Genomic DNA, 14,487 nt, shown 5'->3' on the forward strand with positions numbered 1-14,487 from the left:
CATATGCTCAATTGGACCCCTTCATAATCTTAAAGGCCTCTATCAGGTCACCCCTCAATAGATGGGGAAACCCCCATGGACAACGTTTCCAAAAAGGAATAATGCGGATTCTAGGGAAAAGCTAAATAAAAAAGTGTGGCCAATTTACAGATAAACTTTGGGAAATTCCTCTCCAACTCCATAAGGCAATCAAGCAAACACAAAGAAGGCCTGGTTATTTATAGCCCATAATGATGTGAACTGAACTAACCAACATTCACCCAGGTGGGTCAACAGGGAGTACTCCATTCCCCCCACCCCACCCCAAGTTTCATCGTGTACATAAAACAATGCAGTCTGTTGTCAAACTAGATCAAAACCAGTTTTTGTGAGATGCAGGGAAAACCTTGATTCTCAAAGATCAGATCAAAAATTCTAATCCATACACAAATTCACAAAATAAAGTACAAAAGGGAATTAGCAGAGATACAGAATTTCTTCTCTAATCCTCTACACCCCTCTTGTCCCACCAACCACTTATCTTCACGTTTCCAATCAGGAAAAAGTTAGGAGAAGCACCCCATGCTTCCCAGATCTTCCTTTTCAACCTCCTTAAAGAGACACGTCATAGCTGGTAGCACTCTTGCCTCGAACCCAGAACCTTGTGACCCCAAGTCCGCTGCTAGGATTTCAGCACAAATATCAAAGCTGACACTCCAGTGCAGTGTTGAGGGAGTGCTGCACTGTTAGACCCAACTCCGAACCGAAGCCACAACTGCCCTTTCAGTTGGATGTAAAAGATCCTATGGCACTATTTTAAAGAAGAGTAGAAAAGTTATCCCCTATGTCCTGGTTAATATTTATCCCTCAATCAACATCACAAAAACAGATTACCTGGTATTTATCACATTTCTGTTTGTGGGAGCTTGCTGCTCGCAAATTGGCTGCCACGTTTTCTACATTACAACAGTGGCTACATTTCCAAAGTACTTCATTGCCTGTAAAACGCTTTGATACATCCAGTGGCTGTGAAAAGCACTATATAAAAGGCAAGTCTTTTTCTTTTTATCTCTTTGACAAAGATAACTAAATATCTCAATGTAGCTTGGTGTCAAATTTAGTTTCATAATTGCTTCTGTGAAGAGCATTGAGATGTTTTACTACATTAAAGGTGCTTTACAAATGCAAGTTATTATTTTTGTACTGTAATCGATGAGGATAGCCATGAAGCAGAAGAATAATAGATGTTCACACAGGCTCATGTTCTCCTTAGTACTCTGCCTCATTACCTGTATTACTGCACTGAACCAGCAGGTGTTTCCAACATTCTTGAGTCCCACCGGCCATTTATCCTCACGTTTCCGATCATGTGGGTTGGGAGAATCACCCCATACTTCGCATCTTTTCCTTTTCAACCCAGCTTTACTCTCACCTGCATTTGTGTCACCCGCTCTGTAACACAAGAGCCAATTCTAGCACTTTCAAACCAAGAGGCCGAAAAATTCGTAGGAAGACATGCAATTAAATCTACTTCATGTTGAGACAAAAAATATATAGTTTTCTTTTTGTATAAAAGGTGGCTCCTTCAAAGTACATTTACCAAATAAACAAACAATAAACTAAAAAGAGGAAACAGTGGGATGAACAGGCTGGGGTTTACAATCTTGTAGTAATTATGGTATAATTTAGTGTGTAATGTACCTTTAAGGATAATACTTGTTAGGTAAGATGACATGATCTGTAGTAATCTGTAGCGCGGGCTACCACAGAAGTCAATGTAGAGATAGAGTTGGAGTGGAAAACACACCTGTATTTGCTGCTGAGTATATTGTAAATAAACTTAATGTCTCCACCCAAGAATCAGATCAAGTCTATCATTAATAGTACAACTTGGCCACCCTACAACAAATCTATTATTCTGAGGAGAGCCGGAACAAAGGCCAGGTGTCTCCTGCAAGGAATTATCAGTTGGAAAGCTCTAGATAAGACCCTGTTTCCCCGTGAAATCAGACTAAAATAGGCAGAGACTTGAAAATCACTCATGGGATACAAAACAAGGTCAGGGCGAGGATGGGTCAAGATTGGGAAAAAGGAAACAAGACTTAAAAAGGTGATGGTGTGCTGCCTGCTTGACAACTAAGTGGCTTGCTCGGCCACTTCCGAGGACAGTTAAGAGTTGACCATATTATTGTGGGTCTGGAGTTATATGTAGACCAGACCAAGATAGTGTGATAGATTTTCTTCCCTAAAGGACATGAGTGAAATAGAGGGCGTTTAGCAATAAACCATAGTTTCATGGCCACAATTACTACTTTTTTTTAAAATTCAATTTACTTAACTAATTGAATTTAAATTCCCCAGCTCCTCAGGGTACTGAACTCAAGTTGTCTAGATCATTAATTCAGAAACATAGCCACAATGCAACCATCCCCCACAGGTTCCATGCTTTCACACTAGGATATTGTTCCCTCCCCCATCAACAAAAGACAGTTGGGTTAAGCTTTATAGAAAAGCCTATTGGATGGTCAAAACCAAACACCAAGCCCAGGGCTTTAAACAAAAAAAAACACATTGCACAAATTCCAGAATCTGAAATGAAACTTGGCAGTGAGCCAAACTTTCAATGCTCATCCCAGATTCCTGAACAGTACTGATTATTGTGATTTGTACCAAAAAAAAAGGGAAAATAAAGGGCCCATTCAATCCTCAAATCCAATAATATGGAGCACTGTACTGGTTAGTGTCCTGATTCTCCGTCGCAATTTCTGCTTCATTCTGTAACTTCTCGCTTTCTCTCAAGCTCAGTGCAATCGCCTTCTGGAGGTCTGCCTTCTCATCGTTAGTGAGGTCAATGACACCTGAAAAAAATTACCATTGGTTCGGATTTATGGATCAGAAATCGGGCTGAAATAATGACATTCAAGCTGCTGTACATAGTTTTAAGATGGTCTTTTATAGTGTTTAATTTGCAGTATGGGCAGGTAGATTTTTTTTTTGATCAGCATTCTCACTGATGACATGACCGATACAAGTCACAGACTCGGTGACCAGGGGGGAGGGTGATGGTAATGGCCACTGGACACAGTGTACTGCAGTATTCATTGGCACACAATGCAGCCTTTCCCTCCCCTGACCAGCTCCTTCCCTCAACACAACCTCCCACCTCACCCAAACCAACTAACCCGACAGTGAAGTGAGGTCAACATCAGGCTTGAAGTACTCACTCCCATGTGACTGGTTGCCTGTGGCTCCGCTGGACTCATTATCTGGTTCATTGCTTGTTGCTCTGTAACCCGGTTCCCTGGCACTTTCATCAGTGAGGAAGCTCACTGCCTGATTTATGTCCCTGTTGCTGACCTGTGAGTTAAGAGGATAGACAATAATCACATTAAAATATTATAACAATGATTCAGCATGCTCATCAATGCTATTTAAAAAAGAAATAGAACTTCTTTATACACATTTTTATGTAGGGGGAATGGAATATTTGAATACTGACCTCTGAAAACAGAGAGGGGAAGTTACCTTAGAGAGCAGCTGACTAATTAAATACACTGTGCCTTTCTGCCTCTCTCCTCCTTTAAGACACACCTTAAAACCTACCTCTCTGACCAAGATTTTGGTCACTTGTTCTAATTTCATATGGGCTATAGGGTTAAATTTTATTTCCGATTACACTCCCGTGAAGCACCTTGGAATGTTTTACCAATATTAAAGGTGCTATACAAATGCAGGGTGTTGTACTGCGTGATAGAAACATCCATGCCCCGTGTTTGATACATGGCGCTGTTATTTGTAGTTCTGAGCAGGACATGAGTGGGAACTAAACAATTGCCCCAGTGCCTAGGACTAAAGCAAGAACAATCTTTCATTTCTAGTGTCTTTCACAACCTCAGCACCTCCCAAAGTGCATTGCAGTCAAGGAAGTACTTCTGAAGTGTCGTCATTGCTGTAGTAGAAAAGTTATGGCACAGAAAGGGGCCATTCAGCCCATCAGGTCTAAGCCAGCTGAAAAGAAAAAACTGGCTGCTCATTCTAATCTCACCTTTCAGCACCTGGTCCGTAGCCTTGCAGGTTACAGCACTTCGGGTGCAGTTCCAGGTACCTTTTCAATGAGCTGAGGGTTTCTGCCTCTACCACCAAACCAGACAGTGACTTCCAGATACCCTCATGTCCCCTCTTATCCTACCAATTACCTTAAATCTGTTGCAAATGCTTGAGGGGGAGAAAAACATCCTAATTCTGATTGTTATTCAGTGGACACTAAGTGAGGGTCGAATGGAGCTGAAACATCTACGGTCCTTTTATCCTCACTGCCTTGACTCACCACATAAAAAATAGCCAGTGGATAAGTTACCAGGCAGCTGCACTAAGAAACCTTGCGCTTGAGAAGAAAAGAGATGAGTGAAAACACTGGTTGACAAGCATTAATAGCCCCACCAGTACAGGGAAACTGAGTCATCAGCAATGCACCTTCGATTGTCCACTATGCTGAGCTCCGTTATGTGAAAGCATCAAGAAGGGGGGCAAGTCATCCCAGATTGTAAGCCACCCCACTTCACAGGCGGTTTCAGAGTGCCACTTCCAGAAGTTTGAGGGGGTGGATTGCAATTCACATTAGTCAGAAGGGAGGATTTGTTGAATTGGGTAGCAAGTCACTGATCAAATGTGTGCATCTGGTGATAGGAAACAACATGGATAAGTGAAGGACCTGATCCAGAAAATAAACAGCTGAAACTCCAGACGTGTACTAAGGAAATGCTGTGCTACTCAGGATGTCTTTCTTTGGGTGAGGTGTTAAACCAAGGTCTTTCCTGATGTTAAGAACCTATGAAACATGTGAAGAACCACCAAGAGTTCTCCTCGTGTGCTGGCCAAAATTTCTCTTATGCTCAATGGAACCAAAAAACAAATTAACTGATCATTCCTGCCAGTGCTGTTTGTGGGATCTTGCTTTGTGCAAAAAACGGTGGCCACATGTACTACTACAGGCACTGCATTTCAAAACAATATATTGTACACGAAAGGTTTTTGAAATTTGAAGAGGTGTTTAAGGTGCTCTGCAAAATAAGTTTTTTTTTTCTACAGATTCACTTAATAAAATAAAAACAGAAATACCTGGAAAAACTCAGCAGGTCTGGCAGCATTGGCGTCATGAGGACTCGAAACGTCAACTTTGTTCTTCTCCGCCGATGCTGAGTTTTTCCAGGTATTTCTGTTTTTGTTTTGGATTTGCAGCATCCGCAGTTTTTTGTTTTTATCACTTAATAAAATGGGTTATTGCAGTTTCTAACTTTGGCCACAAGAGGGCACAAGTTAGTTACGTAAATGCGATAGCATGTCTTTGTAGAGAGAGTAAGGCTCTTCCGTTACTGGAGAGAGAGTGTGGCCATGCTGTTTCAGAGGGCACACCACATCCATGCCATTAACCATCTTGCGCTTGGCATGCTCAGCGTGGGTAACCACACTTCCGAATGCATTCACTGTATAAACATTCAGCACGTTTGCTTATAGATCAGATGGAAGATCCTCTTTATAAATGTCAAAATGAACAGCAGCTACTTTGGTGATGCCATCACAGTATTGTATGGTGGCACTTGGTTCTGCCTTTGCCAAGTCTGTTGCCTCCGTTACCTCTAGCAGGCTATAATTCCATCACAAACATGCAAAACTACATAAAATTGGCAGCATAGAAACAAGCCACTTAGCCTAACTGGTCCATGCCAGTGTTTATAATCCACATAAACGTCCACCTAGTATACTTCATCTCACCCTTTCTCCCTCATGTACTTATCCAGCTTCCTCCTAAATGCACAGAACTACTTCCGGTGGCAAAAAATGGGTTCCTTCTTGTTTAGGGGGTGGTGTGTGTGTGTGTGTGTGTGTGTGTGTGTGTGTGTGTGTGTGTGTGTGTGTGTGTGTGTGTGTGTGTGTGTGTGTGGGGGGGGGGGTAATGCTCTAGGATGGCACTCAAGCCATGGTCAGCAGTGCTGACGTCCTCTTAAGTTTACTCCCCTCTTCTAGGCTCATGCCCACCCAGGGTGCAAGAGCAGGAACAATTATCAATACTGACAGCAAGAAAATGAATCTCCCTACAAACAGCTCTTTGTACTTCAAAAATGTGAATTACACACTTGTTATACACGTCAGACTGAATAATGTACTAGAACCAGGAAAATAGCAGAGTGCCTTCTCGAGATCTGGATAGGCAAGCTCAGTCCAGAGGCCAGCAGCACAGCAAGGTTCTGCTCTTTTGGATGCAGCCTGAAGTGTCGGGTGAGAGAGGTTGAATGGAGTCCCAATCAGATATTTGGGAGCCCAAGACCTATTACTTCAGCTTTACTGACATTTGATCAGTTGGAAATTATGACTAAATCACCTTTCAACATTGGACTGGCAGTGGACAGGATAACAGTGGTAGAAATGATGATGAATCAGAAACTTAACATTGTCTTATCTGGAACCAGATCAAAACTATGCCAATGGATGATATCATCAAGAGGGAGCATGCATATCAACAACTAACCTCGGTGGTGGGGAAGTTACTAGAAAGAATTCCGAGGGACAGAATATATCTGCACTTGGAGAAACATGGATTAATCAGGGATAATCGGCATGGATTTGTTAAGGGAAGGTCAGTCGTGTTTGACAAATCTGATTGAATTTTGAGAAGGTACCCATGGGGGGAAGTTCAGGAGCGGGCACATGTAGGCGCACCTCCAATCAGCACCCCACTGCCATTTTATGTGGGCGGGCCAATTAAGGCCCACCCAGCGTGACGGCCACCAGGAAGCACTATGTGCTCCCTGTGCGGGTAAAGGGGGGGTTTCTCTAAGCTGAGAGTGAGTTCTTTTGCACATGCACGTGGAAGAGCGCACTCACCTCCCTGAGACTAAGTGCTGCCTCGGAGATTGGCGCCAAATTCAAAAATGTTAAAAGAAAAATAAAATTTCCCTGACATGTCCCCTCATGTGACACTGTCACATCAGTTGGGACACGTCCATCACTTTTAGTTGAACTTTCATTAAATTTTTAAAATCCTACAAGGAACCTCATCCTGCTCGTGGATGAGGTTTCACACTTCCTCTGAAGCCCACCAGGGCTCCCGGTCTGCCCGCCAGCCTTAAGGTTGGATGGGCAGGTCCTTTCACTACTGCAATTACTTTTTAAATGGCCTCAATTGGCCATTGACAGGTCGGTGGGTGCACAGCGGATTCGGCTGCACCCCCGCCGACCTGAAAATGGAAATGACGCGGGGTGATGTCGGGAGTTCCGCCCAGCATCATTTTACACGTCGGCGAGCAGGCCCCACCCCACACACGCCAACCGGGAAATCCTGCCCCAGGAGTGTTGATGAGAGTAATGCATTTGATGTGGCCTACATGGACTTTAGCAAGGCTTTTGATAAGGACCCTCATGGCACACTGGTCAAGAAAGTAAGAGCCCATGGGATCTAAGGCAAAGTGGCACATTGGAGCCAAAATTGGCTTCAAGGCAGGAAGCAGAGGGTGATGATAGAGGGATGTTTCTGTGACTGGAAGTCTGTTTCCAATGGGGTTCCGCAGGGCTCGGTGCTGGGGCCTTTGCTGTTTGTGGTATACATAAATGATTTGGACTTAAATGCTGGGGGTATGAGCAAGAAGTTCGCGGATGACATGAAAATTGGTGGGTGATAAATAGTGAGGAGGATAGCTGTAATTTGCAGGAGGATATCAATGGACTGGTCAGTGGGCAGAGCTGTGGCAAATGGAGTTCAACCTGGAAAAGTGTGAGGTAATGCACCTAGGGAGAGGTAACAAGGCAAGGGATTACACAATGAATGGTAGGGCCTTGGAAAGAACTGAAGATCAGAGGGACCTTGGTGTTCATATCCACAGATCCCTGAAGGTAGCAGGGCAGGTAGATAAAGTGGTTAAGAAGGCATATGGAATATTTGCCTTTATTAGCCAAGACACAGAATACAAGAGCAGGGAGGTTATGCTGGAACTGTATAAAATGCTGGTTAGACCACAACTGGAGTACTGCGTGCAGTTCTGGTCACCACATTATAGGAAGAATGAGATTGTGCTGGAGAGGGTGCAGAGGAGATTTACCTGCCTGGGCTGGAGGGTCTGAGCTATGAGGAAAGATTGGATAGGCTGGGGTTGTTTTCCTTGCAGCAGCGAAGGTTGAGAGGGGACCTGATAGAGGTGTATAAGATTATGAGGGGTATAGATAGGATGGAAAGGAAGGCACTTCTTCCATTAGTGGAGGGGTCAATAACCAGGGGGCATAGATTTAAGGTAAGAGGTAGAAGGCTAAGAGGGGAGTCAAGGAGAAATGTTTTCACCCAGAGGGTGGTGGGAATCTGGAACTCACTGCCTGAAAGGGTGGTTGAGTCAGAAACTCTCATAACATTTAAGAAGTATTTAGGTATTCACTTGCATTGCCATAGCCTCCAGGGCTTTGGGCCAAGCACTGGAAAATGGGATTTGTGTAGTCAAATTTTTGTTGACCAGCATGGACATGATGGGCCAAATGGCCTTCTTCTGTGCTGTAAATGTCTATGAGTCTATAACATTTTCTATCATGCCTTAAATGTCCCAAGGTGCATCGAAGGGGCATATGAATCAAATCTGTCACTAAGCCGCCATAGGAGATATTAAGAGAAGTGATCATAAACTTGGTCAAGGAATGATACCTGATTAATTTGTTGACACAATGTCTGGAAAATATAATAATTCTCTCAATGTTATTGGAATTTATTGTAAAATAGTGGTAGCTGTGTCTGTGTGTGAGAGCCTTAATTGGATTAAAGGCTGAAGGCTTTGATGTAAACATGGGGTAAATTTAGAATGTAAGGTGTAAAAGGACATTTGCATTTTTAAATAAACCCAACTAGATTGTTTTCAAAGGAGGAGTCACCAAATGTGTCACCTAGTTAAGTGAAGTTTAGAAACAGTATGTTTATTTTTCCCAAAGATTACTAATAAAACTTAGTGCTATGAGGGATTTTTATTATCAGAAAGGTAAAGTCCAAAGACATAGTGAAACAATGGGAATTTGCATTCAAAGGGGAAAATATGTATAAAGGAGCGAAGGCGGTGTGTAAGGGTAGGCATTTTTAAGATCTAACAAGTGTGAAAAGCCTTCAGCGTCTATGCCTCAAGCTGCTGTTTTCAAAGAACCGAAGTTAAGAAAACTCACTTTGACTTCGACTGGTTCAGGGTATTGTGTCTCACTTTGCCTGGGTCTTTTAAAATCTGTGTGCCTTACTGTTGCCTTAATGAAAGTGTAACTGGGCGTCAGATTAAGTAGAGGAATTAGAATTTATTGTAGTAGTAATTTGTAGATGTATGCATTTAAAATCATCTCTTATTAATAAATGTTTAATCTAGTTTTGTAAAAACCTATAAGACTCAGTGGTCTTATTACGACTGAATTCAAAATACGTTTCTCAAAATTTATACAAACTGCAAAACAAGTCATGGCAGTTGTCTCACGTGGCCCTTTGGGGTTTGAACAACTCAGCATTTACCATTGGCTGTGCCATTACAACTGCCAAGACTAACACTTGAAGGAGGGTCATTTTGAGGACGTACCAGGAAGATGCGAAGTCCAAGGGACTGTACTCGGGAAAGATTTTCCACAAGAGGGAAAAGAATTTCAAATAGATTTAAAGTTTTGGCCTAAAGATGCAGGGTGATGTGAGAAAGAGCTTTTTTATGCAGCAAGTGATAATGATCTGGAACTTGCTGCCCATAGTGGTGGCCATGGAGTAAATGAACAGTTTCACAAGGAAATTGGGTAGATACTTGAGGGAAATAAACTTGCAGGGCTCTACAGGGACAGAGTGGGGGAATGGGGCTGACTAGATTCCTCTACAGGGAGCCAGAATGGACTCAATAGGCCAAATAGCCTCCTTCTGTGCCATTATGACTCCAGATGATATGATATAAAGAATCTACTCAATGGCATCCAAAAATTTTTTGAAACATTCTGCGTCTACTGCTACCATTATTATCCGACCAGACTTTGCTATAAGGAGCTGTTCTGACAAGTAAGCAAGGTTGGATAGTACTTTACAAACCAAGATGTATTGTCCTATATAGAAACATAGAAACCAGGAGCAGGAGAAGGCCATTCGGCCCTTCGAGCCTGCTTTGCCATTAATTATGATCATGGCTGATCATTAAACTCAATAACCTGCTCTCACTTTCTCCCCAACTATATTTCAACTAAAACATAATGGGAGAAGGGTGAGTTGCTGCTGATGCTGGATAGGTACTGAGCCTGTGCGACCAAACTGAATTACTGATCGAGGAACAGAAGGCACAGAACTAAGCCTGATCTCAAGATTTTTGCATCTAGGCACCAAGGTTAAGGTTCAGTTAACCTTCTCACTGCAGAGGTGATACTTTCTTCGCAATGACTGACACATTGGGTAGTGGAAGCTAAACTCACGTATCCATTAAGAAGCAGTTAGGTAGTGGGTTTGTTGAGGGGATGGAGGCTATAGCGTCTTTCAGGCTGGATGAGCTAAGATGGGTCAAATGTCTTCCTCGCCCCCTATCTGCCACACAGTCCTTCGATCATTTAAATCCATGAATCAGCGGCTACTAACCTGGAGTGCCTTCTGCAGCAGTCGATTGTCGTGAATCCCTGTGATTTCACGCAGCTGGCTGATGATTAAGCACATGTTCTGCAAACAAGAAGGAGAAAGATGAGAAGTGAAAGGGAGTAGAGATCATCATGTTGCTAGTGTTGTATAGATACTGAGCTCATGAAATTTGTAAAATTACTGACCTGAAGCACTGATTGAGGATCAGAATGCCCAGAACTCAGCCTGATCAAGATTTTTGCACCTAAATACCATAATTTCAGTGAAACTTCTCACTTCGTTGATTCACAGAAGTGGCATTGGGCAGAATTTTGCCGTCGGCGAGCAGGGGGTGGGGCCCGCTCACCAACGCGGGATGACCACAGGTGGAACCCCCGTCACCCCACCCCATTTAAATTTTCAGGAAGGCGGGGGAGCAGCAAAATCAGCTGGGCGCCCGCCGACCTGTCAATGGCCAATTGAGGCCAATGTCAGGATCATTTATACAATTAAAGGACCTGCCCGTCCAACCTTAAGGTTGGCGGGTCGGCCAGGAGCTCCGGCGGCAACTAGAGAAAACATGAAACCTCATCCACCGGCGGGATGAGATTTCATGCAGGGTTTCAAAATTTTTAATCAAGTTATTAGGTAAATTATGAACATGTCCCATCTCATGTGGCATTGACACACGAGGGGGACATGTTAGGGAATCTTTTTTTTCTATTTTTAATCTTTTTCAATGTGGAAGCAATCTCCCCGATGCTGCACTTAGCCTCAGGGAGGTGTACACTCTTTCGTGTGCATGCACGGAAGAGCGCAACTCTCGCTTTTGGGGAATCCCCTCGCCTGCACAGGGAGTGCATAGCGCTTCCCATCGGGGGTCACGCTGGGTGGCCTTAATTGGCCCGCCCATTTAAAATAGTGGCGGGGTCCACTTCTCCAGCGGGGATCAGCTCCCCGCCCGCCAGAGATTGGGTCAGGCCCGTCCACCCGACAGAAAACCCTGCCCCATTGTTCTGATATCTGATCTGGCTCTTCAAATATCTTCAGCTATTGGCCTAAACTCATTTTCCTTTGTTCTACATACTTTAAAACTAATTATCCAGTTACATTCAGAATTGTGCAATTGGCTGTAACCCATTTCATTTTAAGAAAGCGAGAACTTGCATTTCCATGGCACCTTTCATGACTGCTGGTTGTCCCAAAGCGCCTTACAACCAATAAAATGCTTTTGAAGTTATATTTTAGAAAACAGGTAGCTAATTGGTTCACAGCAAGTTCCCACAAACAACAATGTGATTATGATCAGATAATATTTTTAGATATTGGCTGAGGGATAAATATTGGTCAGGACACACGGGAAAACTCTCCTGCTGTTCATCAAAAGACTGCCATGGAATCTTTTGCATCTACCAGAGTTGGCGGATAGTGGATAGTGTCTCGGTTTAACATCTCATGTGAAAGACAGCACTTCCAACAGAGAAGCACCCCCTCAGTACTGCTCGAGTGGGACTTCAGGACACAACCTTCTCTAACAGAGTTGACCAACTGAGCCACAGCTGACACTTAAAGATACCTGCTGCAAAAGTTTATGTGGCACATGATCAAAATTCATACATTTATTGCAATCCAATCATAAATTCATATTGAAATTTCCTCAAAAAATTTAATTTGTTAGTCAAGCACCATTTTCCCTGGACAAATTCACATTGGCTGCTTCAATCAGTCCTTTCCTCAGTGCTCAATTTCCATGTGGTTGTCTGTAGCTAAAGATCATGAAACGTCTTGTACTGAATCTAGTTTTCCAGCCCCTGAGGCACAAGGATAGTGTTGTAACTCTCGGTATTATTAAAAATCAATCTTCTTTTAATGCAGCGATATTGTCTTTCCAATGAGGACAAAAACTGCTCCCTACGCTTTCCTTCACTTCAAATTAAGCTTCTTGCATTTCTTGTCTTTCTATATATCGACTTGTTAATTGAATAACAGAGCTGAGAACATTGTTCCCTCCCCCACATTGAATAAGAGAGTACGTCAGACCATTCGAAAGTATTTTCTGATGGGCCTGGTAGAATAGCCTTTGACCAGTAAAGCTTTTGGCTTTTGCTGTGCTGATCTTTTGTTTTTTACTTTGTTTATACATAACAAATGGTCACCATACTCCAAAAGGCAATTCATCCTTTTAAGTGCTTTGAGTCATTTCAACAATGTGATATTTAGGAGACACTTACCCCAGAAAGTGGTAAGAATGTGGAACTTGCTACCACAAAGAGTAGTTGAGACAAATGGTATAAATGCACTTAAGGAGAAGCTGGATAAGAGCATGAAGGAGAAAGGATGGGGTGAAATGGAGTGGGGTGGGAGGAGGCTCATGTGTTCACGAATACCTGTGGGCTGAATGGCCTGTTTCTGCATTGAATACCATTCTATGATCCGACACTATATAAATGCCATGTTATTCTTATTTCTTTAATACGTTATCGCATGTTATAATTCTCCAGTTATTATGAAACAGTATAGTCTCTGACACAATAATGCAGTAGGTCCAATATTTATAGGGGTTCCCTGGAAAGGTGTCACTGTTTGCATAGGGTCCTCAGGAGCAAGCCAACATTTACACAGGTCCCTCGCAGTGTGCCAGTATTCACAGGAGGTCCTCTTCACAAAAATATGTTTATCATTTGTGTTGCATGGAGCAGTGGGCTCTATTCACATTGGCACACAGCCTTCACTCCCCCTCCCTACCTGTGGTCTTAAGTGCATACACGATACAATTGAAAGCTTCAAATAAAGGATAAGCTTGAAAAATTCACAAGTGTTATTTGATTCAGTTCGAGAGGTATTTAAATCCTGTAGGGTTCAAGAGGGCAACCAAGCTCCTTGTATGTGTGCTCAGAGGTGAGGATGGAGGGGACAGGGAGGGAGACTGAATTAGGTGATTGCATTAGACAACTCTGAGGTTTTCCTCCCCTTTTCTTACGAATGATGAAATAGTAACCTGATTTGGCTGCAGGGAAGAAACCTCACTTGGCATGATCAGGTGAAGTCAGATGTTGATTTTTGGAGTTCGATTATGCAAACTTTAGTTTGAAGTTTACAAAGAGTTAAATGAACAGGGATTTTTCTACATTATCCTGACAAATGACTGTTAATTATCAAGAGTGGGTAGTAGGACAATAGGCAGAGAGGTAAACCATACTGGTGAGGAGGCAGAAGTTTCCCACAGACTGCAACACATCCGAGATTCAAGGTTTTCTTTGAAGGTAATTCCCATCAAAAACAAGACGATACTTCTTAACTCATAATAAACAGCAGTAATTGGCCAAGTACTACATGCCCTTTGCAGCAGACATGTTACCAGATACTTCCATGAAAAATTGCTATGAAAGTGAATCAGAGGCTAAGAAAAGAACAGAGTCCAGCATAGATGTAGAATCTGTTTACTTCTTCTCAGGAGCCAAGGCTGTCAGACATATATGGAGCTGATTCCGGCAATGTCCTGGCGATAGAGTTATTTTCAGCAGGGTCACGAATAACATTCCACTTCTCATATGACACATCGCCGAGGAACTGTTCAGCATATTTTTCACGTAAAGGACCAAACGTTGGCCTAGAGTTTTACTGTTTTTATTATTCCTCTGCTCTTCTGAACCTGCCGATCCTTATTAGGGTATGGGTCTAATGGTAGATGCCTCGTTGTTCAAGTATGTCCAAGCTGTAAGTGACTTCACCATCATCATCTATTGGTCCTCCCATGGCTGAAGAGTCTCATATGGGAATGACATGGACATCCCCAGGGCTGGCAGTTCATGTCATTGTTTTTAGTGCTTGGGGGAACTTCTGCAGCAGTGTCACCTCTGGGCATGTTGCGGGTTTGGCATACCTGATCATATTCAGGACATTTGACCCAACCCGCCCATGCCAACATT

At 42.9% G+C, this 14,487-nt stretch overlaps 1 protein-coding gene across 3 annotated transcripts in view; it reads right to left on the reverse strand.

Annotated features, from left to right (window-relative positions):
- Positions 1-14,487, reverse strand: part of usp28 (ubiquitin specific peptidase 28) — a 67,077-nt gene that overhangs the window by 37,120 nt on the left and 15,470 nt on the right. For all 3 annotated transcript variants that reach the window (XM_041174253.1, XM_041174252.1, XM_041174250.1), the window contains exons 2-5: positions 10,583-10,660; positions 3,204-3,336; positions 2,714-2,837; positions 1,269-1,431 (exon numbers count right to left, since the gene is read on the reverse strand). In XM_041174253.1, coding sequence (XP_041030187.1) covers positions 1,269-1,431; positions 2,714-2,837; positions 3,204-3,336; positions 10,583-10,660 — 498 coding nt within the window. The remainder of the gene's footprint in view (positions 1-1,268; positions 1,432-2,713; positions 2,838-3,203; positions 3,337-10,582; positions 10,661-14,487) is intronic.

Source organism: Carcharodon carcharias, chromosome 25 (assembly GCF_017639515.1).
Source record: "Carcharodon carcharias isolate sCarCar2 chromosome 25, sCarCar2.pri, whole genome shotgun sequence".
Lineage (NCBI taxonomy): Eukaryota > Metazoa > Chordata > Chondrichthyes > Lamniformes > Lamnidae > Carcharodon > Carcharodon carcharias.